This window comes from Coregonus lavaretus (assembly GCF_964263955.1).
Source record: "Coregonus lavaretus genome assembly, chromosome: 39".
NCBI lineage: Eukaryota > Metazoa > Chordata > Actinopteri > Salmoniformes > Salmonidae > Coregonus > Coregonus lavaretus.
Window position 1 is genome coordinate 23,938,072 of NC_140026.1, and position 25,404 is coordinate 23,963,475.

The 25,404-nt window shown below is 43.4% G+C and overlaps 1 protein-coding gene across 1 annotated transcript in view; it reads left to right on the forward strand.

Annotated features, from left to right (window-relative positions):
- Nucleotides 1-13,346: 13,346 nt before the first annotated feature.
- The window catches only part of LOC311113006 (ankyrin-2-like), a gene marked incomplete at its 5' end in the record, with an annotated part of 103,136 nt that continues 91,078 nt past the window's right edge, over nt 13,347-25,404 (forward strand). The window contains 2 exons of the mRNA XM_084156127.1: nt 13,347-13,475; nt 25,027-25,128. Coding sequence (XP_084012253.1) covers nt 13,347-13,475; nt 25,027-25,128 — 231 coding nt within the window. The remainder of the gene's footprint in view (nt 13,476-25,026; nt 25,129-25,404) is intronic.

Genomic DNA, 25,404 nt, shown 5'->3' on the forward strand with positions numbered 1-25,404 from the left:
GCTTGTAATGCCAGGGTAGTGGATTTGATCCCCGGGACCACCCATACGTAAAAAAAAATCTTTATTAATCTTTACCAGTTGAATGTAGACACAAATATAACAAATATTTAAATATTGTAAGGACATATGCAAATGCGACAAAATGCATGTGCCTATACTGACAAATCACTTCTCTGGACACTGCATATAGAAAGTATATTTTGGGGGGCTTTCATTTGGAAAAAAACACGCCAGGACTATTCCCAGATTGTTGATAAACACTCTTCTCATATTTCTATCTAAAAAACAGTGGTGTCATGTATGAGAAATGCATTTCAGCATATCTTTTCCAATACAAGGGAATCTTAGCTAGAAAACATAATTTTAAAGATAACAACAATTGCTTCAGTAAAAGTTTGAAGAACATGTGTCAGAACAAGCATGCACAAGCTGCTGAAGAAAATATATGATACATCAATATCCATCACATCCACAACGGTTATGGATGTTACGGATATCATTATGCTGAAAAAGAATACTGACAATGAAAGGAGAGAAACCAACGATAGACCCTATAAACCTTGATGAAAGTTTGCTTTACAGAGAACATTTCAAGATAATAATAATAAGTCATTTAGCAGACGCTCTTATCCAGAGCGACTTAACAGGAGCAATTAAGGTTAAGCGCCTTGCTCAAGGGCACATCGACAGATTTTTCACCTAGTCGGCTCGGGGATTAGAACCAGCGACCTTTCGGTTACTGGCACAATGCTCTTAACCACTAAGCTACCTGCCGCCCCAGATGATCCGATGTAAGGTGCATGTTTGACAAAAACTTTTTTTACTGTTTTACGTACCGATTATTCAATACAAGAGCAAGGTAATGTTCATAAGAATGTCTTTACTTCAGCATCATTGGGTAGCAATCATACAGCTCCATTCAGTGCATAGTACGTAATGCCTAACTTGGCTCACTGGTACAATAGAGTACCACACTAAGACACACATAACAGCAGCGCCATCTATTGGCTTGGAGACATCTCGTAACATCTTCCTTTACATAACAAACGAAGATAACTCCTCCTAGACTCATAAAACAGGAGAACTGGTGTTAGACCATTGCAAGTAAAACATTACACTGGTAACAAAAACATATAACTATGTTCTTTTGCAAGCACCTTCAATAAGCATGAACTTTAAAGTCCATGAGCAGACAACTCCAATCTGCTTCCTTATTTGTGTTGTTGTTGTAGTTGTTTTATTGTTTTTGTATGGCCTTTAGATTAAACAACATAGTCTGTGGAGTATTTCACTGGCCGCCTGATATCTGCTCTGGTTCTGGTGTGTATTAGAGTTCGATTTTCAGGCAATGGTGCTGCTTGGTTAAGGGCTTGTAAGTAAGCATTTCACGGTAATGTATTTGGCGCATGTGACAAATAAAATTGGATTTGATTTCATTCCATGGCAGCAGCCGATTGTTCACCACCCGCTGGGGTGGCGGGTTCGTTCTATGGTCCCCAGTCATCCCCATCCATGTTCCTGAGTTGTTCAGTCACTGGACGAATGTCTTTTCTGTTTTGGCTGTATTTTTTACCATTCACCAGTACTTCATATGACCGTTCACTGAGTTGATCAGTTCGTATGCACAGGGTCCAAGTGCTGGCTGAGTTGTTGGGGTGGAGAATGACCGTTTGTCCTTGGATGATGTTGGGCAAGTCACAGGCATGTGTGTCATAGTGGTGTTTTGCTGTCAGCCCTTTGGCTTGTTTTCATTCTATGACATTTTGTACTACTTGAGGTTAGAGCAGTTTTTCCGTGGTGGGTGTGCTTGGACATGAGCCGCTGTACAGGAGAACTGATGAGTCCCTCTTTTGGAGTGTTCCACCATGCCAGCACAGCTTTCCATGGGTCTTCACCATCCATCACAGCCTTTTTTTAGGAATGTTTTGGCCATTTACACTGCTGATTCAGCTTTGCCATTTTTGGGGGTTGTAGCTGGCTAGCTCGTTGGCAAGTCCCTTCCTACTGTGCTTTTCTCTGTGTATCATTCTGATCTTTTGATTCATCAAGGACATACAGTGGGGAAGAAAAGTATTTAGTCAGCCACCAATTGTGCAAGTTCTCCCACTTAAAAAGATGAGAGAGGCCTGTAATTTTCATCATAGGTACACGTCAACTATGACAGACAAATTGAGAAAAAAATATCCAGAAAATCACATTGTAGGATTTTTAATGAATTTATTTGCAAATTATGGTGGAAAATAAATATTTGGTCTCCTACAAACAAGCAAGATTTCTGGCTCTCACAGACGTGTAACTTCTTATTTAAGAGTCTCCTCTGTCCTCCACTCGTTACCTGTATTAATGGCACCTGTTTGAACTTGTTATCAGTATAAAAGACACCTCACGGGGGGACCTAGTGAATGACCTGCAGAGAGCTGGGACCAAAGTAACAAAGCCTACCATCAGTAACACACTACACCGCCAGAGACTCAAATCCTGCAGTGCCAGACGTGTCCCCCTGCTTAAGCCAGTACATGTCCAGGCCCGTCTGAAGTTTGCTAGAGTGCATTTGGATGATCCAGAAGAGGATTGGGAGAATGTCATATGGTCAGATGAAACCAAAATATAACTTTTTGGTAAAAACTCAACTCGTCGTGTTTGGAGGACAAAGAATGCTGAGTTGCATCCAAAGAACAACATACCTACTGTGAAGCATGGGGGTGGAAACATCATGCTTTGGGGCTGTTTTTCTGCAAAGGGACCAGGACGACTGATCCGTGTAAAGTAAAGAATGAATGGGGCCATGTATCGTGAGATTTTGAGTGAAACCTCCTTCCATCAGCAAGGGCATTGAAGATGAAACGTGGCTGGGTCTTTCAGCATGACAATGATCCCAAACACACCGCCCGGGCAACGAAGGAGTGGCTTCGTAAGAAGCATTTCAAGGTCCTGGAGTGGCCTAGCCAGTCTCCAGATCTCAACCCCATAGAAAATCTTTGGAGGGAGTTGAAAGTCCGTGTTGCCCAGCGACAGCCCCAAAACATCACTGCTCTAGAGGAGATCTGCATGGAGGAATGGGCCAAAATACCAGCAACAGTGTGTGAAAACCTTGTGAAGACTTACAGAAAACGTTTGACCTGTGTCATTGCCAACAAAGGGTATATAACAAAGTATTGAGAAACTTTTGTTATTGACCAAATACTTATTTTCCACCATAATTTGCATATAAATTCATAAAAAATCCTACAATGTGATTTTCTGGATTTTTTTTCTCATTTTGTCTGTCATAGTTGACGTGTACCTATGATGAAAATTACAGGCCTCTCTCATCTTTTTAAGTGGGAGAACTTGCACAATTGGTGGCTGACTAAATACTTTTTTTCCCCACTGTACCTATTTGGTTCTGACTTCTGACATCATGTTTTATGTACCGATTATTCAATACAAGAGCAAAGTAATGTTCATAAAAATGTCTTTACTTCAGCATCATTGGGTAGCAATCATACAGCTCCATTCAGTGCATACAGTGCCTTGCAAACGTATTCATCTCCCTTGGCGTTTTTCCTATTTTGTTGCATTACAACCTGTAATTTAAATGGATTTTTATTTGCATTTCATGTAATGGACATACACAAAATAGTCCAAATTGGTGAAGTGAAATTCAAAAAATAACTTGTTTCAAAGAATTCAAAAAAATAAATAATGGAAAAGTGGTGCGTGCATATGTATTCACCCCCTTTGCTATGAAGCCCCTAAATAAGATCTGGTGCAACCAATTACCTTCAGAAGTCACATAATTAGTTAAATAAAGTCCACCTGTGTGCAATCTAAGCGTCACATGATCTATCACATGATCTCAGTATATATATACCTGTTCTGAAAGGCCCCAGAGTCTGCAACACCATTAAGCAAGGGGCACCACCAAGCAAGCGGCACCTTGAAGACCAAGGAGCTCTCCAACCAGGTCAGGGACAAAGTTGTGGAGAAGTACAGATCAGGGTTGGGTTATAAAAAAATATCAGAAACTTTGAAATATCCACGGAGCACCATTAAATCCATTATTAAAAAAGTAAAAGAATATGGCACCACAACAAACCTGCCTAGAGAGGGCCGCCCACCAAAACTCACAGACCAGGCAAGGAGGGCATTAATCAGAGAGGCAACAAAGAGACCAAAGATAACCTTGAAGGAGCTGCAAAGCTCCACAGTGGAGATTGGAGTATCTGTCCAAGGACCACTTTAAGCCGTACACTCCACAGAACTGGGCTTTACGGCAGAGTGGCCAGAAAAAAGCCATTGCTTAAAGAAAAAATAAGCAAACACGTTTGGTGTTCGCCAAAAGCCTTGTGGGAGACTCCCCAAACATATGGAAGAAGGTACTCTGGTCAGATGAGACTAAAATTGAGCTTTTTGGCCATCAAGGAAAACGCTATGTCTGGCGCAAACCCAACACCTCTCATCACCCCGAGAACACCATCCCCACAGTGAAGCATGGTGGTGGCAGCATCATGCTGTGGGGATGTTTTTCATTGGCAGGGACTGGGAAACTGGTCAGACTGGAAGGAATGATGGATGAGGGAAACCTGTTTCAGTCTTCCAGAGATTTGAGACTGGGACGGTGGTTCACATTCCAGCAGGACAATGACCCTAAGCATACTGCTAAAGCAACACTTGAGTGGTTTAAGGGGAAACATTTAAATGTCTTGGAATGGCCTAGTCAAAACCCAGACCTCAATACAATTGAGAATCTGTAGTATGACTTAAAGATTGCTGTACACCAGCGGAACCCATCCAATTTGAAGGAGCTCGAGCAGTTTTGCCTTGAAGAATGGGAAAACATCCCAGTGGCTAGATGTGCCAAGCGTATAGAGACATACCCCAAGAGACTTGCAGCTGTAATTGCTCTACAAAGTATTGACTTTGGGGGGGGGGGTGAATAGTTATGCAGGCTCAAGTTTTCAGTTTTTTTGTATTATTTCTTGTTTGTTTCAAAATGTATTTTGCATCTTCAAAGTTGTTGTGTAAATCAAATGATACAAACCCCCAAAAATCCATTTTAATTCCAGGTTGTAAGGCAACAAAATAGGAAAAATGCCAAGGGGGGTGAATACTTTCATAAGCCACTGTAGTAAGTAAAGCCTAATTTGGCTCACTGGAACAATAGACTACCACGCTAAGATACACATAACAGCAGCGCCATCTATTTGCTTGGCGACATCTCAGTTACATTGCCTGTCCCAGTCACCCCCATAAACACTAAGTATACCAAACATTAAGAACACCTTCCTAATATTGAGTTTCACATATATACACTACCGGTCAAAAGTTTTAGAACACCTACTCAATAATAGTGAAGACATCAAAACTATGAAATAACACATATGGAATCATGTAGTAACCAAAAAAGTGTTAAACAAATAAAAATACCTTTTATATTTGAAATTCTTCAAATAACCACCCTTTGCCTTGATGACAGCTTTAGACCCTCTTGGCATTCTCTCAACCAGCTTCATGAGGTAGTCACCTGGAATGCATTTCAATTAGCATTTGGAAATGACTAACTTTATTTGTACATGCTCAGGTAGACTTTTCCAAGGAATCGGCCTTATACAATACCCACATACACACAAACACTTGCATATGCATGCAACTCATACACACTCATGAATGAATGCCTCCACACACACACGCATACACACCCTAACAGCAGCTTTCATTTCGGGTTGGTTCAGAAATGTGCCAACACGCACATGTTGCACTTGCATTACAATATTAATTTGGCACAGAGTATCCTATCCATTTTTACATTTTATCTGCTTCTCTGCAGCTGGATCCCTTTCTGAAACAATTTAGGGTGACTTGTTTATGCAGAATGATCAAAAACACACTCTCTCTCTACTCTCTCCCTCTCACCATCCGGCCCTCTCCTCCCCTCCATTTCAGCTCCTGTGGTTTAGTGTGTGTGGCTCTACCGAATGTACTGTAGTACAAAGTGTCCGGCCTGCATTGCAAGCGTTGTACAGTATGCTATAAGTAGGCTGAACATCTGCTATCTGTCTGAACTAGTGGACTGTACTGTTACATTTGTTTTGAACTTGTTTGAGAGCTTAGATAAAATCATGAATGTGTATTTGGTGAGTTTTAAATACAGTAATAATTATCTGTATTGTCATCTTTGTGAATTTGTCATTTTTGTCAAATTCTACGAAAAACGAATGATAGAAATCTAGAATTTATGCCCTATTTAGCAGTCGTAATAATCTGACGTTTCCTTTTCCGCAGTCAGCTTTCGGGCTAGATGTGTTATCGCTGAAGAGACTAGTTTATGGCTGTACTCTATTCCCTGTTTGGCACTAAACTGGGATTGGAGAAATCCAGGATTATAGTCTAATCTCACTGCCATGGTGATTGCTTGTCCATATATGTATATATTCTTAAATTCCATTCCTTACTAGATTTGTGTGTATTGGGTATATGTTGTGAAATTGTTAGATATTACATGTTAGATATTACTGCACTGTCGGAGCTAGAAGCACAAGGATTTCGCTACACCCGCAATAACATCTGCTAAACACGTGTATGTGACAAATAACATTTGATTTGATTTGATTTGGTACTATGTAAAACGGTAGCTCAGGACCAGTCAAATTACCATGGTAACATTTTACATTTACATTTTAGTCATTTAGCAGACGCTCTTATCCAGAGCGACTTACAGTGCATACATTTTTTATTTATTTTTTCATACCCCCTGTGGGAATCGAACCCACAACCCTGGCGTTGCAAACGCCATGCTCTATCAACTGAGCTACATCCCTGCCGGCCATTCCCTCCCATACCTTGGACGACGCTGGGCCAATTGCACGCCGCCCCATGGGTCTCCCGGTCGCGGCCAGCTACGACAGAGCCTGGATTCGAACCAGGATCTCTAGTGGCACAGACCACTGCGCCACTCGGGAGACTAAGGGGAATCATGTTGGTATGTCACAGACGAAGATGGCAAAGATTAATGTATTGCCTTTTTGAAATCATTATCTGAATCTGAATTTGAGTCTTCTACAGAGAGGACATTCATTGATTTTAAATGATAATAATGCAACACTCACCACCATTTTGCATGCCTCGTTACATTCTAGCTCATTTAGTTGAGTGTAAGGATCTTCCAAAGGAGCTTAACTACTAAATATTCCTCCAGTACACCCTCCCCATTTAGTGTCAGTTCTAAATAAACCACCATTACAAATCCCTTTGCCAGATGTGAATCTTGGGCAAGTTGGTTCATCTCATTCCGTTGGTCACAGGAGTTACAAACAGTACCAAATGCGGTTTTTCTGGATGTTAGAAGGGCATAACTTAAAATTGTGTCAGTACTTTGGGCTTCTCAATTCGCCTGGGAAGTCCTTCCGAGTCTACTTTCCATCAGCATTGTGGAGAGAAAGAGAGCCTATCAATAATTAAATGTAGCAAAGCAAGGAAGGATGGCAGGATGGTGAGAGAACATAGAGAGAAATGTGAGTGGGGGGTTAATTGGAATTTTACTGTCAGGGTCCAAACTATAGGGTACGATCCACAGGTAGTGAACTAGCTCTGAAATGTGTGATATTTCTGCTAGCTGCTTCTCCCAACCAGCAGCATATCAATGTGTTCAAATGAGTCATCGGTTTATCTTTGTCCATTTAGAATCACTGAATATTGATGTTTCTACAAGCGTTTATCCATACCATCCATTTGTGCAAGAACATCGGTACTTACAACAAAGTCTCCACTTGGTCCCCCTGACGGTTTGTAAAGAGCTACTGTAGGTTACTGTTATGTGGGCGTCCGGACAGCTATTTCCAGCTAGGTTCAGCATCTCAACACACACTGTAGTCTGTACTAGTGCCTCTCCAGTCTCCAGTGTGTTCGGTTGGTCAAGTGTTGTGATAAACTGTGTGCCCAAGATATCAGGTGAGATTAGGGTCTCACCAATTAAAGTCACCAATGACTTTAGTCTCTGTTTAATTATTCCCTTGCTGGTCCCAGTCCTGTTCCTAGATCTGTTTTTGGGACTAACACTGGGTCCCTGTCAATACTACTGGTACACACACCAGGGATATCATCACACGGTCGGACTGCACACTGTGTTTAGCTTCAGAGACCTTGGGTCGGAGAGAAGGGTAGCTCTTGTTGGGGGATTCTCGGAGTTGAGGTGTGTTCAGGTGAAGGAGATGCAGACTTCATGGCTGACGGTTGGTTCAGGGTTCACGGCTTTTGGGACCATGAGAAGGATTTTTAGTTTAGGTACTATTTTTCCTACATTTTCAGAGGCCTCTTTGATGATTTTATGATGTGATTGGGTTTCACATTTTTAGTCTGGAATATCCTTCATATTTAGTTTGGACTGAATTGGGTATTTGAGGTGTTGGTTTATAGCTTTGAATGCATATCAGGGTCAGCCTGAATCAGTTTCCTTTGCCCATCTCCATTCCCTTTGACCCTGGCTGTACAGACTTCTCTGCCCCAATTGATTTCTGGAAGAATGATTCACAGTTGGAGCAGCTGAAGGACAACCTCACAGAGAGCCTGGGGCCTTTCAAACTCTCTCCGTCTGTTCCCTCTCTCTCCCTTCTATCTTTTTAGTTTTGGAGGGATGGAGGAGAAGGCTATTTCTCGCTAAACTAGAACTGTAGTACTGCTGGTTCCTGCAATTTACATGAGAGGTTCCAGGAGTACGATGGTGAATGTGATACAGTGAGATGAACAGAGAGATAGAGGGAGAGGCACACTTTTGCCCGTTTCTGAAATCTCTCGGAGGTATCCCGTTTTCACAAATTTAGCTTTCTGCCTCATCGCTGTGTTAGTCATATCCTGGTGTTACTTTTGTCTGTCTTCCTCGACATTTTTCAAGGAACAGAATCAGAAACAGGAACAAAAGTGATCTATGCTGTTCCGGAACAGAACCGTTATTTTAAAAGCAAGGGAACCGGTTAATAATGTTATTTTACGTTCCGGGCATTTTTTTCAGTCCCACAAAAAAGTGCAACAAGGCGCCTATGCCAAATCCCTCACTATGTCACTCAGACACTCAGAAACATATTCCAGTGTCTGCCTGCCAGCTGAAAATCTTTGCCTGTGTGTGCATGTGTAGGCAATGTGCCCCTCCCCCTCCGAATCTTAGACTACTGTAACCTATTGATGTTACAAGTGTGATTCAGATATTAGGGAAGGATTTTTAATTAGAGAAGAATGGATTAACTTTTTCAATGCTAGTTACTGATAATATAGTTACCACATTTCACATTGGATTTATTAACTACAAAAAGGTAAGCATGTTAGCTAGCTAGCTAGATAGCTCTGGTCCAACTCTCTGAAGTTCAAAGACATTCAAAGTTCCTCCATAGAAGCCGCTCCTCTGTAGGTATAATTCTGTGGGTCTAATTCAGATAATGCATGTCATAACAAGATGCCCAGCGCTTCAAGCCAAGCCTCCTCCTCCACCCTCTCACGCTCTCTCCCCATCCGCAAAATTTCAGTCGCATCTCGCGCCCCAAACTTGGTTGTCAATCGCGCATGTAAACAACTATAGCCTAGGCAGCTGATAGCGCCCATGTGCAATTGGCAGGCTAAAACAACTATAGCTTGCCCGCTCCATAGCAAGCTGCTCTATCCGCAGTGATTGGTGAAATAATTTAATGTCGAGCTAATGTAAATAAAATCTGTTTCAGAGTTTTGAAAAGGAACAGAAAGGAACGATATAAACTTTTTTGGGGGTTTGAACCGGTTCAGAACTTTATTTTGCATGGTCGGAAAAGTGGAACGGAAGGAAAAAAAACATCACAATTTGGAGCATTAATACAAGCGCTTCACTCTCTGAGTGAGACAGCGTTGAAAGTCAAAGTCAACCTCAGTTGTCAACAGTACAGTATATGTGTTGTAATGTCAAAGCCTTTTGAACCGATATGAGGGAACTGTGACAAATAAAGGGCGAATGGCTCATCTGGTGCGGCTCTGTCGCCATAATCCATAGAGATTAAAGGGAATGCGTACAATAGATAGGCTTGTTAAAGGTCATCTCGTGTGATGTAGACAGACTCACTATTGACATTAGCATCGGCCAGCCATATTAGCTACTACTCTTCTCTGGCCCAATTCTCCCTCTTTCTGTATATTTGTTTTGCCTGAGTGTTTTGGCGGTCCACTGATGGTGAAGCCATGGTCAAAGCCAGATGAGTGACCATAGATGAACGTCTGGGCTTGTCAGGTCTGGTGTAGCCAGGCTGTCGCACAGTGGGGGTTTGGATAGTTGAAAGGGGTCTCGGTGAAGCGGGAGTGGTTGGTTGAGCCGCTGAACCAAATCGACCCTAAATCCCCAACATCTGGCCCAGTCTCTGGCCATTCAGAATGGCTACAATCTGCAGTACAAGATGTTAAACCCTATACTGGATGACATTGTGCACTTCAACACATTGCCTAGACTAGGTCACTCCAGGCAACGCTGTAGGTCTGATCGTCAATCTTTGTATCAGAAACACATAACATGTCATTTGAGCATTTCCAATAGAAATGGCACCTATCAAAGATGCAGTGTATCTTTGATTTGATGGTTTTAGAGGGAAAATGTCCACCCAACAACTGAGCAACCCGACCGCCGGTGTTTCCATGGCAACATGGACCACCGACTTCTATTATTCATTTGATTTTCATAGTCTTTTGCAATTACATTACCCTATACAATAGAGACGGCCTGGTTTTGATTTTTGAGCCCAGGGCAGGGAGGTGAATTTGTATGTCAAGTGTGTGTCTGCGTGGTACTTATGGATACACAGCCATGTTGACACATACCACATACAACATGTTAAATATTACATCAGAGTTTCCTCTACAGGGCATCAGAGTGCACTACTCCCCGCTGTGCAGCATCTCCAGTTTGACATGCAGTTTGGCATGTGTTGATCTGTTTGCTCAGTAGCCAGACCATGTCCATTGAGAATCCTAATTGCGTTCATCTTGCCCATCCCCTTCTAGAAAGCTAAAATGGAAGAGGCCCTTTCCCCGAGCTAGCCCATCCCGATCACACCCACCTGTCTGCTAATGCGACTCTAATTGGGTGATAAGATTTTAGGTCAGAGTGCAACCCCTAGCCCAGAGCCCTACGCCCCTACGCCCCTACACCATCACTTCTTAACAAGCGTTCTCCTCCTCTCTGTATGTCAGTACAGTAAACCCTCAAAAGACTACAAAACAATAATACATTCCCCCATAGCAGAAAGACAGTAGCCTCTTTGAGTACACTGTAAAAAACCTCCCCCCTGCGACCGGGTCATATGGTTTACCACAGAATAAAGCTGGTCGTTGTCTGCTCATAGGATTACACATTCATCTCAGCTGTAGCACTGGGGGAAATTGAAACAAAATAACCTTTAATTGGAGGCACCAGTGGTGGAATGGGATGGGTTGGGAGTTAGGGGGTGGGGGGTTGATATTGAGTAGTGGGAGGGGTTGGGGGTAACCAGGGTAGGCGGGGTAACCAGGGTAGGCGTGCACTAAGTGATTGGGTTAGTGGGGGAGTGGGGGAAGGGGTTGTTTGGTTCCTATCTCTTGTGATGCATGTGCTTAGGGGCGGGTCTGGATCTCTGATATTAACATGGTTTCCCATTGGGCAAACTAAGAGGATGTGTTTGTTGGCAGACGATGCAGGTATGCAAGGATTAAAAACACAATGAGTAAATTACCTGGATGATAAGGTTAATAGGGCTAATTAATTGTTATTCGATTATACTTGCCATTTTTAATGGAAGGTCTCGTCTCCACATTAATTGTGTCTGATCTATAGTGATGGGTCTGACCTATAGTGAAGTGGGGGGGGGGGGGGGTGAGAAGGCTTAGAGAGGGAAATTAATGGTCCGATCATGTTAATGTTTTATAGAGGATGGGGGTGACTCTGCAGAAATAGACTTTTAAGAAGCTCTGAAGTAGTTTGTACTTCTGGTTTGAGTAACTCATTTGTATGGCTCGTTAACGCTCCATGCATTTGTATGATTCTCCTCAGTTTGTTAGAAGTGGTTGAAACTATTTAATTGCCCTCTCTTCACACTTTTACACAATATCCCTCCAGACTTCTGAATCTGATAATTGCCCTGCAGTAAAAGGTCTGAAATTGCTTCATTTTTTTATTTTTATTTTTCATTAATTCTTAGAGAACAGTTTTCCTCCTTTACCCCCTCCCTGAGCTTGTCGCGGTTGTGTAGTTATTCACAATGAAGTGGGTTTACTCCCTGGGCTAACATATTCCAGTGAATGATAACAGGCAGGGCATTGTTAGGACCGTCACAATGCCAAGTCACATGTTCAGCCTTCTAAAAAGACCAGAGAGAACGGGCACATTTACCTCACATTTACAGAACACATACAGGATCACTGACACGCACACACACACACACACACACACACACACACACATCTTGAAATGTAGCTGAGTAGCATCTCAAATGAGACAAGCTCACAAAAGATCTGACAAACACCTAGTTAGGCCTCTCTCAGCTAAGATCAATCACTATGGTGGATCTGGGGGTGAATTCATTACAAATCCTGAACCCTGAGAGCGAGATCAATTCAATAAAAAGATCTGGCTCTGCCTTTAATTTGCCGCCCAGCTTCACCCAATCAATAATCAGTGCTGTAGGCTTCACTGTGACACACAGAGGACTAGATTCACACAACACAACACAGCTATTGTGTGACTACTGAAGTTCATACATTTACATTTACATCATTTTGCAGACGCTCTTATCCAGAGCGACTTACTAGCTCTCCAACTGGAGAGGTTGAGAGGTATAACCTTTCCCCAGCCCTCTTCATGACATCAGGTTAAGTCAGCACCACGCACTAAGTCATGGTCACCCTCAGAGTGATAACAGCTCTCGTTGCCAGGGGTAACCCTGCATCTGACCTCCATGAGAGGGCATTCCAGAGCAATCAGGGGGCTACTGTACCTTCCCCACCCCCTCATCTGTTTTGTCACGCCACCCTCCCGCCGGTCGGACCACCCTCGTTCCCATGCATATCTCGTCTGGTGGGTGTAAATATAGCTGGAATTAGCAATGGGCCAGTGTTAGCGCTTAGCGGCAGTAGTAGATGGTGCTCCTAGAGGGGGACAAGGAAAGCTGGCGAGGCTGACAGGCAGAGTGGGTTTGCTGGGCAAAAGGTAGCATCTTAGCCCACCTGTGGATGGTAGCCACCAGCCTTTAGCGCTTTAGGGGTGGAGGAGGGGTGGATGGTGAAAAAGTTAGTGGAACTACTGGAGCGACTTGACACACTTTTGTTGGTTTGTTTACATTTGATGACGCCTGGCTTCGCGGACCCTGGGATTGTGACCAGCGGTTGCCATGGGCAACGCGGCGATGTGTAAGGTGTGTGAGGCTGAGAAGGGTCTGAAACCCAATATGGACCATGCTCTACCAGAGTCAGACTGCTACTGCTTTGAACACCATCCTGAGCCTGAACCCCAAATACCGGTAAGACTTCGGGCATCATTTAGGCATAACATTTCTGAGGTGTGTTAGAAGAATTGGAGGTGTGAAATTCCATGCCACTCCTGCCTGGGGTCTCCAGTCTATTGCTTATTTTCTTTGTACCGTAGCTCTTTAAAAATAGCTTTTCGTCTTCCTCTTGTATCTTTCCCCCCCCTCAGGGGTAATATTCTCCCCTCCATTATACTGAGGCGGGGTATAGCGTGGTGTAGTTGTTTACAGTGTTGGACAACATATTGAAAGTACTCACCAAAGAGGAAACAATCCTGCTATGCTCAAAGGCTTCTCCACATCAAAGAGGTGTGGACAGAGTTACCGACAGCGAAGCCAACCGAGGGAAGGGATACAAAAATAAAGCCAGTGTCAGGCCAGATAAGTCTAGGCAGCTGTGTCATACAGAGTGGGTCATATGAAGAAGACACAGGTGTGAGACGAGCAGTACCAGACCGGTCTGTAATTGGGCAGAGCTGCCTGTGAGGACGTTGTGACTCAGATGACCTAGCGACTCTTAGCGACCCATAGTGATTCTTCTACCAGCTGAGAATCATTACCTGGATGATGGGATGGAGAGAGAGAAAGGGAGAGAGCGAGAGATAGAGAATAGAGAGAGCCCTGAACATCTATACCTGGGAAAGAGAGGATGAAGCTGTGAGAGAGAAAAAAGAGCATTGTGAGAGGGGGGATATCGACCGCCCCGCCATGTTTTTTGACTCGGCACTATTTTCTTTAAAGCAATTAATTATAATTTCTTTAAAGAATTAATCATGTGTGAAAGGCGCGTGAAAGCAGGCTAAATAAATTGCTATAGAGAATGTGAGTCGTTGTGTCCAGTATGAAATTAATGATTAATAGGAGGATGGTGGGAGCGAGGGAGAGAGAGAGAGCGCTATTTGTGCTAAAGGTATGCTAAACTGCTAAAGGCAGTTCTTACTATACAATTTATTTGTTTGTGAGCCCTGCATTTTACTGTGAGGCCTAGTATTTTCATGATTTGTATTGATTCCCTTCCCTCCCTACAGTACAGTATAATGTACTGCTCTGTGCTAGCTGCAGTTGTGTTCTGTTCCACTCCTCTAACATCAGCCCATTTCCAGAGCAATGGCCAGTATAGTCCAATTCCCCTGCAGTGTCTCCTCCGATCACCTCACATCACACTCCACTTACACTCCACACTCATACCCTGCCTAGTGAGATAAAGGACATGGTATGACTTAGAGGAGTAAAAGTTATGGGCGTGCCGACATGGCCATAGTCGTATTTCGTAATCGTATCCGTAAGTTGACAGTTGGTAGTCGGATCGGATGATAATCGTGATTGGAAAAAACGGAAGTGTTTTAATATGCTTAAATAGATGTTGGCAAAATACACCATATATACAAAAGTATGTGGACACCCCTTCAAATTAGTGGATTCGGCGATTTCAGCTACACCCGATGCTGACAGGTGTATAAAATCAAACAGACACAGCCATGCAATCTCCATAAACAAACATTGGCAGTAGAATGGCCTTACTGAAGAGCTCAGTGACTTTCAATGTGGCACCGTTATATGATGCCACTACTGCCAACATTTCAGTTTGTCAAATTTCTGCCCTGCTAGAGCTGCCCCGGTCAACTATAAGTGCTGGTATTGTGAGGTAGAAACGTCTAGGTGCAACAACGGCTCAGCTGCGAGGTGGTAGGCCACACAAGCTCACAGAATCGGACCGGCGAATGCTGAAGTGCGTAGCGTGTAAAAATCGTCTCACTACTGAGTTCCAAACTGCCTTTGGAAGCAACGTCAGCACAAGAACTGTTCGTAGGGAGCTTCATGAAATGGGTTTCCATGGCCGAGCAGCCGCACACAAGCCTAAAATCACCATGCGCAATGCCAAGCGTTGGCTGGAGTGGTGTAAAGCTTGCTGCCATTTGGAGCAGTGGAAACGCATTCTCTGGAGTGATGAATCACGCTTCACCATCTGGCAGTCCGACGGACAAATCTGGGTTTGGCGGATGCCAGGAGAACACTACCTGCCCCAATGCACAGTGCCAACTATAAAGTTTGGTGGAGGAGGAATAATGGTCTGGGGCCGTTTTTCATGGTTCGGGCTAGGCCCCTTAGTTCCAGTGAAGGGAAATCTTAACGCTACAGCATACAATGACATTCTAGACGATTCGGTGATTCCAACTTTGTGGCAACAGTTTGGGGAAGTTATGGTCATGTAGAGTATCTCCCTGCACGTTCTCACTGCAAAAATGCTGCAGATTAGGAGCTGCGTGCGGAGGGGCGAGTGTGTGTCTGTGTGTCCTCAACTTGCAGTTGGCAGTCAAGTTTGCTGTCACTCACTCAGAATGCACATTAGCGTTTCATCTTTTACCCTACCTTTGCCCCATGCGATTTATCATAGTAGCAGGCAGCAGCAATCGAAATGATCAGACCGAAAACATGCGAGGAAAAGTGATCGGGTGAAATTATGAAGCGAGTGGACGGAGAAATACAGCTTCACTCTATCCAATCAGAGAAGCAGGATCAACGTACAGCCCGCCCTTCTCTTTACAGACAGGCAAACTAGCCAGTTGTTATTTAGACCATTCACATGACTGACTCAACGACAGTACTGTATGCTTTAGAAACTCTGTGACTGACTGACATGAGAAAGATACTTGGATGATAATCATATCCAGAACATTGCCCATATCCGTTATGATACTTGTTTTGTCCAACTACTCGGCACACCCTTAGTAAGAGTGTAGCCTGGCGTGTGTGTGCAAGTTTGTGTATAGTACGCACATTGTGAGTCTTTTATCATGAGCCCTAATCTCCAGAGGGCCCCAGTATCATCCCCTGGTGCCATTTCTAATGCTGCATTGGAATGCAAATTCATTGTAAACGCCCTGCAGAAATACAGTGATGTGTGTGTAGTATGTGTGTGTTGGCATCACTGTGTGTAGTATGTGTGTGAGTTTGTGTTTGTACTCATTCAGAGTGTTCCTGTGATAGTTAACCACTCTGACAGCTAAGGTCTGCTCTTTCTGAGGACACCTACTGTTTTTGAAAAAGTGGACTATTTTAAACAGTGGGTGTTGTTAGCTAAGAGCGAGGTCGTGTTGCTGGTGCATGTCAGATCTTACAATGCCTGGATAGGTATTTTATGTATCAGCTGACCACATCAGTTGATGACGTGGCACGCAACCATTGATTGATGCACGCAACGTCTGAGCAGGGGAACACGACCTATGCTTTCAACTTGACCCCTGACCTCTCACCCCTGACAGTCAGCTCTCGCTCTCTTTGTCACTAAGTGGACTGTGGAATCTCTAGTACACATTCTGATGTTTTTCTCTGCTCTTCACACCGTCTGTACAAAGTGTTTTGGCCTTGAAATAGCAAGCAATATGACATTCTAAATCAGAAGATGTGGTTTATAGGTTATCCTTCAGTGGCATATAGCAAGGCTTTGTTAGCCCTGCAAGCTACAATACAGCATCCTTGTACTTTTAATAAGGTATTGTATGTTGTTTACCTTCCCCTACAATATTTTTAATGGTTTTCTCGGTCAGCAACACACACTATCTTGCCTGAATTTGTCAAGCCCCAGTGAAAAACATTAGCCTCTACTTGTGAATTTAGAGTAGGTCTAAATTTAGAGTCCCTAACGAACCTCAGCCTAGTGCTGATTTACTCTATGCTAATGAGTCCTCAGGGAGAGCCGTGGTTGGCCGAGAGGCATTGGTGGCCAGCTATATCCTGTTTTGGCATTGGCCCAGATATGTCTGGCCCAGCTGATGTTGATGACACTGATTGCTAATGAGGGGGACTCCCAGGATTAACCAATCACGGAGGAGGTAACATCCCACAGCATGCAGAAACAACCAATTACAACTCAGACTGCATGCTTCCATTATGTCACCTTGATCTTGAAGACTTTGAATATGTGGTGAATTCATGTTATCATAATCTACAGCTTGTTATTGAATGTTTCCTTGTTTTTCATTGAGTCAAATTAGATTCGATAGAATTCCATTTGGAAGCCTAATGTGTGATGAAGACAGATGGTTTCCGATAATCATAGGGTATTAAAAGCTGAACTCAGGGTATGTGGTGGTAACGACCACGTTTCCATGGATCCTGCAGTCAAGTTGAATGTAATGACATAGTAATCATCACATACTGTAATTATGTCTGCGCATACAGTGACTATGCATGCCAGGCAGCCCAAGGGAGGATTTAATGTCAAATACACACACACACACGCATGCCCACACAAACATACGGCACACACACACGGCACACACACACACAGAAACACACACAGTTGGCAAACTTGGCGTTAATGAAGGAAATGTTAACGTTGACGCCAGTCTCCCAGTCCTAGGCACCAGTGGTGTGACATGGTTGCTGTGTACAACAGATACCCAGTAAACACTGTTGTCTGTTGATATGATAGGCTGTCATGATGTCCAAGAATAGAAAGTGTTCCATTGGAGTGTGTAGCATTTTGTAAACCAGCCAAGGACAAGGGTACAGTTGCCATATCTGTGGATAAGCGTGTGTGTCACAGTGTGTGTGTGTGTGTGTGTGTGTGTGTGTGTGTGTGTGTGTGTGTGTGTCACAGTGTGTGTGTTAAAATTCCTGTAAGAACCTATGGAGCACGTGATGCATGTTAGGAGGGTTCTCCAAGGGCGACGATTCAATCAGGCTGTGGTGGTTGTGGCTTAGGGCAGTGCGGTGACACACACACACACACACACACACAGACACACAGGGCTGAGATGTTCTATCTTTGGTAGAGGGGGCCAGGTTAGGTTAGTGCCTAGGTACGTCTGTATCACACATGAGGTTGTTGAGCTTGTTACAAGCCTGTACTTCCCCTATCAGCACTGGTGTGAGGATGTTGTAATGTTAAGTGAGTTTGCCACATTACAAGTCTGAAAAATGGCTCTTATGGTAAAATAAAGTAGTTAAATGAGTTATGTGTGAACTCCTAGATTTACACAACAGCCCAGAGAGAGAAATAGAGAGAGAGGGAGAGAGGGTGAGAGAGAGAGATAAAAAATTGTTGTCATGGTTACCAAGAGAGGCAGGGCCGCTTGTCTCCGTGGTAACTTGGAGGGATGAGGATGTTTCCAATAGCATTGGTCGTTGGACGGTCGTCTTGGGATATAATATTTACTTTATTTATACTGTAAATTCTCCACACACACTCTACTCTGTGTAAATCTCAGTTTATTTAAGCTTTTGAAGCTGAAATGACATGGTCGGTAATGTGATGTCACACTTTACAGGTTATGTTGAAGTTCCCAGTGATATAGACATCTAGACTAAAGCATAGGCCTACTGGCTGGACGACATTAGATCATGTTTAAAAGTGTTAAAAGGCAATTCTGCCACTTCTCAACCTCAAATTCATTATCTCCAGCACACAAACCAGTATCTACATACTGTATGTGAAAACAGCACAGTTCTATGATCTATGGTTAAAAATATAAAAAGAAAGGTCATCAAAAATGCCTCTCTGTGACATCACGAGGTAGGATTAAAAGTTAAAGAAACAGTGGTTTCAGCCAGAGGGAGGGTAGTAACTTTTGATGAGGTCATTGGGGATAACTTTTTAACTACAAAACGTAGAAATGGGCCGTTATCACTGGTGTGCTGGTGATAATGAACATTCGTTTGAAAGGGGTGTAATTGCCCTTTAAGGTCGAAGGATTTGCTCCTCACTGTCAGAGCATACATCATGTAAGATATAATAATTACAGGCAGAGAACAAGGAATGCTATACCAATCCCCCTGACTGAAACAAAGCAGAGCCCAAACAGGTGGAGGCTGGGGTGGGTGGTGGGAAAGCAGGAAAGAGACATGCATAGCAAGTAACGCATGTTACAGCATAGCATGTCACCAAGAACATCAGCGCATAGCTTACGCACGCCAGCCATCAGAGAATGGTTAGTGCTATCCGGGATCCTTGGGATGTCCCTACCCTAACCCTAAACTTAACCCTTACCGTAACCATTGTAAATGTCAACTTCAATGGGGTGACGTCAGAGTTGGACGTCGCAAGGATTCCGGATAGCAAGGACCATCAGAGAATGTTGACTAATATACGGCCATATTATAGTAGTGTGATGAATCTAATTGGTGGCAATATCAGCTGATGCGACACTCGTGTTTCCTGTACGAACCTGCTGCGCTTGATTTATTCATCAAGGGTAACACACAGTAAGAATAGTTCATTTTGTCTCTGTAAAGAATGGCTTATGAATGAACACAATACCAAAGACCTTCATATCTGATTTAGTAAATTATCTCCTTCCCACTCTCTGTTTTTCCTTTCTCTCTCTCTGTCTCTCTCTGTCTCTCTCTCTGTCTCTCTCTGTCTCTCTCTCTCTCTCTCTCTCTCTCTCTCTCTCTCTCTCTCTCTCTCTCTCTCTCTCTCTCTTAATATCACGACTCCACGTAGGAGTGTTCATTCACCCACAAAGCCATAAAACACCCTCTCTTTTCTTAACTCACTCTTATCTCTCCACCCTCTCTGCCTTGCATAATGTGACTCGGCAGCTAGGAATCTAACGGGATATTATCTGGCTTTTCTACTCCTCTGTTCTGTAGGCCTAATGGTGCCATTGTATACTGTAGCTGAGTACAATTCTGTCTTTCAGTCAGTGTACACATGCACAGTAACCCAATGCGGCTTAGAGATAACCACACTTCCCTTCTCTGATATCCATATGTGGTTTGTACAGAGAGAGAGTGAGAGACATTATTCAGATAAAAATGGTAATGTGATAAAAACAAAATGGCCGCTATTCATTAACTTCTTACGTGTTGAAGTGGTTCACTTAGGTGAGCTGTAATGCTGCTTTTTGACATGCAAGGTGCAGAGGATTGATAATAAAGGGAATTTGGTTGGTGTAACAATATCATCCAACCCACTGGACAACCCACAAGCTGTTCCTCTGGACCTCTCCGTCTGTCAGATATATAGAGCAGAGATATCCCTCCCTAGAGAAATCATCTGAGCTGTCTCTACTAGAGAACTAGATCCCCTTCAGTCTGGGATAAGGTATCAGTCTCATTGGAGGTGTGAGACACACTTACAGACAGTGAAGTAGGCTTGTATCAAAAGTATTTGACCCCCTGCTGATTTTGTAAGTTTGCCCACTGACAGAGAAATTATCAGTATATAATTTTAATGGTAGGTTTATTTGAACAGTGAGAGACAGAATAACAACATGTCAAAATTGTTATAAATTGATTTGCATTTTAATGAGGGAAATAAGTACTTGACCCCCTCTCAATCAGAAAGATTTCTGGCTCCCAGGTGTCTTTTATACAGGTAACGAGCTGAGATTAGGAGCACACTCTTAAAGGGAGTGCTCCTAATCTCAGCTTGTTACCTGTATAAAAGACACCTGTCCACAGAAGCAATCAATCAATCAGATTCCAAACTCTCCACCATGGCCAAGACCAAAGAGCTCTCCAAGGATGTCAGGGACAAGATTGTAGACCTACACAAGGCTGGAATGGGCTACAAGACCATCGCCAAGCAGCTTGGTGAGAAGGTGACAACAGTTGGTGCAATTATTCGCAAATGGAAGAAACACAAAAGAACTGTCAATCTACCTCGGCCTGGGGCTCCATGCAAGATCTCACCTCGTGAAGTTCTAATGATCATGAGAACGGTGAGCAATCAGCCCAGAACTACACGGGAGGGTCTTGTCAATGATCTCAAGGCAGCTGGTACCATAGTCACCAAGAAAACAATTGGTAACACACTATGCCGTGAAGGACTGAAATCCTGCAGCGCCCGCAAGGTCTCCCTGCTCAAGAAAGCACATATACAGGGCCGTCTGAAGTTTGCCAATGAACATCTGAAAGATTCAGAGGAGAACTGGGTGAAAGTGTTGTGGTCAGATGAGACCAAAATCGAGTTCTTTGGCATCAACTCAACTCGCCGTGTTTGGAGGAGGAGGAATGCTGCCTATGACCCCAAGAACACCATCCCCACCGTCAAACATGGAGGGGTGTTTTTCTGCTAAGGGGACAGGACAACTTCACCGCATCAAAGGGACGATGGATGGGGCCATGTACCGTCAAATCTTGGGTGAGAACCTCCTTCCCTCAGCCAGGGCATTGAAAATGGGTCGTGGATGGGTATTCCAGCATGACAATGACCCAAAACACATGGCCAAGGCAACAAAGGAGTGGCTCAAGAAGAAGCACATTAAGGTCCTGGAGTGGCCTAGCCAGTCTCCAGACCTTAATCCCATAGAAAATCTGTGGAGGGAGCTGAAGGTTCGAGTTGCCAAACGTCAGCCTCAAAACCTTAATGACTTGGAGAAGATCTGCAAAGAGGAGTGGGACAAAATCCCTCCTGAGATGTGTGCAAACCTGGTGGCCAACTACAAGAAACGTCTGACCTCTGTGATTGCCAACAAGGGTTTTGCCACCAAGTACTAAGTCATGTTTTGCAGAGGGGTCAAATACTTATTTCCTTCATTAAAATGCAAATCAATTTATAACATTTTTGTCATGCGTTTTTCTGGATTTTTTTGTTGTTATTCTGTCTCTCACTGTTCAAATAAACCTACCATTTAAGTTATAGACTGATCACGTCTTTGTCAGTGGGCAAACGTACAAAATCAGCAGGGGATCAAATACTTTTTTCCCTCACTGTATATATATATATACAGTACCAGTCAAAAGTTTGGACACACCTACTCATTCAAGGGTTTTTCTTTATTTTTACTATTTTCTACATTGTAGAATAATAGTGAAGACATCAAAACTATGAATTAACACATATGGAATCATGTAGTAACCAAAAAAGTGTTAAACAAATCAAAATATATTTTAGATTATTCAAAGTAGCCACCCTTTGCCTTGATGACAGCTTTGCACACTCATGGCATTCTCTCAACCAGCTTCACCTGGAATGCTTTTCCAATGGTCTTGAAGGACTTCCCACCTATGCTGAGCACTTGTTAGCTGCTTTTCCTTCACTCTGCGGTCCAACTCATCTCAAACCATCTCAATTGGGTTGAGGTCGGGTGATTGTGGAGGCCAGGACATCTGATACAGCACTCCGTCACTCTACTTCTTGGTCAAATGGAGGTGTGCCTGGAGGTGTGTTTTGGGTCATTGTCCTGTTGAAAAACAAATGATAGTCCCACTAAGCGCAAACCAGATGGGATGGCATATCGCTGCAGAATGCTGTGGTAGCCATGCTGGTTAAGTGTGCCTTGAATTCTAAATAAATCACAGACAGTGTCACCAGCAAAGCACCCCCACACCATCACACCTTGCTTAATGGTGGGAACCATACATGCGGAGATCATCCGTTCACCTACTCTGCGTCTCACAAAGACACGGCGGTTGGAACCAAAAATCTCAAATTTTGACTCATCAGACCAAAGGACAGATTTCCACCGGTCTAATGTCCATTGCTCGTGTTTCTTGGCCAAAGCAAGTATTTTCTTCTTATTGGTGTCCTTTAGTAGTGGTTTCTTTGCAGCAATTCGACTATGAAGGCCTGATTCACGCAGTCTCCTCTGAACAGTTGATGTTGCGACATGTCTGTTACTTGAACTCTGTGAAGCATTTATTTGGGCTGCAATCTGAGGTGCAGTTATTCTAATGAACTTATCCTCTGCATCAGAGTTAACTCTGGGTCTTCCTTTCCTGTGGCGGTCCTCATGAGAGCCAGTTTCATCATAGTGCTTGATGGTATTTGCGACTGCACTTGAAGAAACTTTCAAAGTTCTTAACATTTTTTGACTGACCTTCATGTCTTAAAGTAATGATGCACTGTTGTTTCTCTTTGCTTATTTGAGCTGTTCTTTCCGTAATATGGACTTGGTCTTTTACCAAATAGGGCTATCTTCTGTATACCCCCCTACCTTGTCACAACACAAATGATTGGCTCAAACACATTAAGAAGGAAAGAAATTCCACAAGTTAACTTTTAAGAAGGCAGACCTGTTAATTGAAATGCATTCCAGGTGACTACCTCATGAAGCTGGTTGAGAGAATGCCAAGAGTGTGCAAAGCTGTCATCAAGGCAAAGGATGGCTACTTTGAAGAATCTCAAATATAAAATATGTTTTGATTTGTTAAACACTTTTTTGGTTACTACATGATTCCATATATGTTATTTCATAGTTTTGATGTCTTCACTATTATTCTACAATGTAGAAAATAGTAAAAAATAAAGAAGAACCCTTGAATGAGTAGGTGTGTCCAAACTTTTGACTGGTACTGTATATATATTCACTCAGCTGACAGAGCTCAACTCGCCATCCTGCTGCTCAGTCTCACGGTTTAGCTCCTGTTTGATTGTGCTGCGTATTGTTGTGTCAAGTCTGAATGATGCATTGCAGTTCTCTGCAGCATCCACACACAGAGCTGATGCTGCAGGTTAAACCAGGACAAAACATCACAATGTGTCTCTCACTACTGCCTTTAGATACGTTGCAAAGCATTGATACAGTAGCTGGGGGCATAGTAATTATTCATACGTATGCATTCACTTGTACAGTAGGTATAACATAGGCTATGATTGACTGTACATCATATACAGTCAGTCATAATAGTGGAGTTCCTCTCACTGCCCTTTTCTTATTGGCCGTCTCGTTATACAGTGTAAAGTACTACCCACATTTACAGATTTGAGTGTGTGTTAAACCGTCAACAGTTCAGAGTGTGTTTTAAACCATGAACAGTTCAGAGTTTGTGTTACAGTTCAGAGTATGTATTAACTCTGTGTCCGGAGTCTCTGTACTGCAGTGTAAGTGAATGAGTGACAGAATGGGTCAGGGGAGTGGACATATCCTCAGTCTGGGTTGCTGCGTGCTAGAACTATCTCTGGCCCTGTCTCCCTCACTGAGTGTCTCTGGGAGATAGCTAGCCTTAGCTAGCCACGACGCTAATTCAATCAGGTTCCCAGTTAGCAGCACAGGCTTGTTGTCAGGGAGCGGGACTACTTTCGGGACTACTTTCTATCTCCGCCTCACAGAGGAGAGAGGAAGCTGTGGTTCTGCAGTACTGTGTCTATATGTGTGAGTCAGGGAGTGCTTGGGAATGAGAAGGGAAATGCTGATTTACTGCCGCTAAGATCTACAGTTTTAGTCCATCTCCAGCTTAGTCTGCCTCAGTGAATAAAGGTAGAGGACACGTCCTTAGTTGTATTCCTGTGTGTAACATTATACACTATTACACTCAGATGGGAAAATGCTGATTCAGTGCAGGTGTTGATGACTGCAGAAAATGAGTGACACTGCCACATGGCTCCGTAGGGACTTCTAATTGGTGTTTGTCTTTGAGTCTCAGGGGCTGTAGTGTTGCCTGTGCAGGTTGGCATAATTGGCAAACAAGTGTGTCTCACCACCCAAACAAGTGGTAGTGTCCTGTATGCTAAGCAGTAACTCAATCTATCCTAGAAGTAATAAAAACGGACCTATTTCTAAGCAGTTCAAAACAGCGGTTAAGTTGTGCCAATGTTGTTCTAAATGGGTTCTAACATTGTTCTAACGTATTTCTTCTGTGTGTTCTTCTACAGTCGGACAGCAACACCAGCTTCCTACGAGCGGCAAGGGCGGGGAACATCGACAAGGTTCTGGAGTACCTGAAGGGGGGAGTGGACATAGGCACCTGTAATCAGGTAAGAGACTAGTGGACATGCACACACACACGCACACGTGCGTACACACACACACACGCACGCCAGGGAAAAAATTGAAAAGATGTGTGATGCCTGCCTGTTAATATGACCCCATTCATCAGTACCTGAGTAACGGTAGACAGGACACATCATTTGTTTGTCTTGATGGTGCTGTTCATTGGTCTCTGTGGCTGTGGGTCTCTGTGGAGCCAAAATGGTGGCCAGTTCTCTCCCCAGTCACTCAGGCGATCAATCTCCCACCTTCTCTTCAATAAC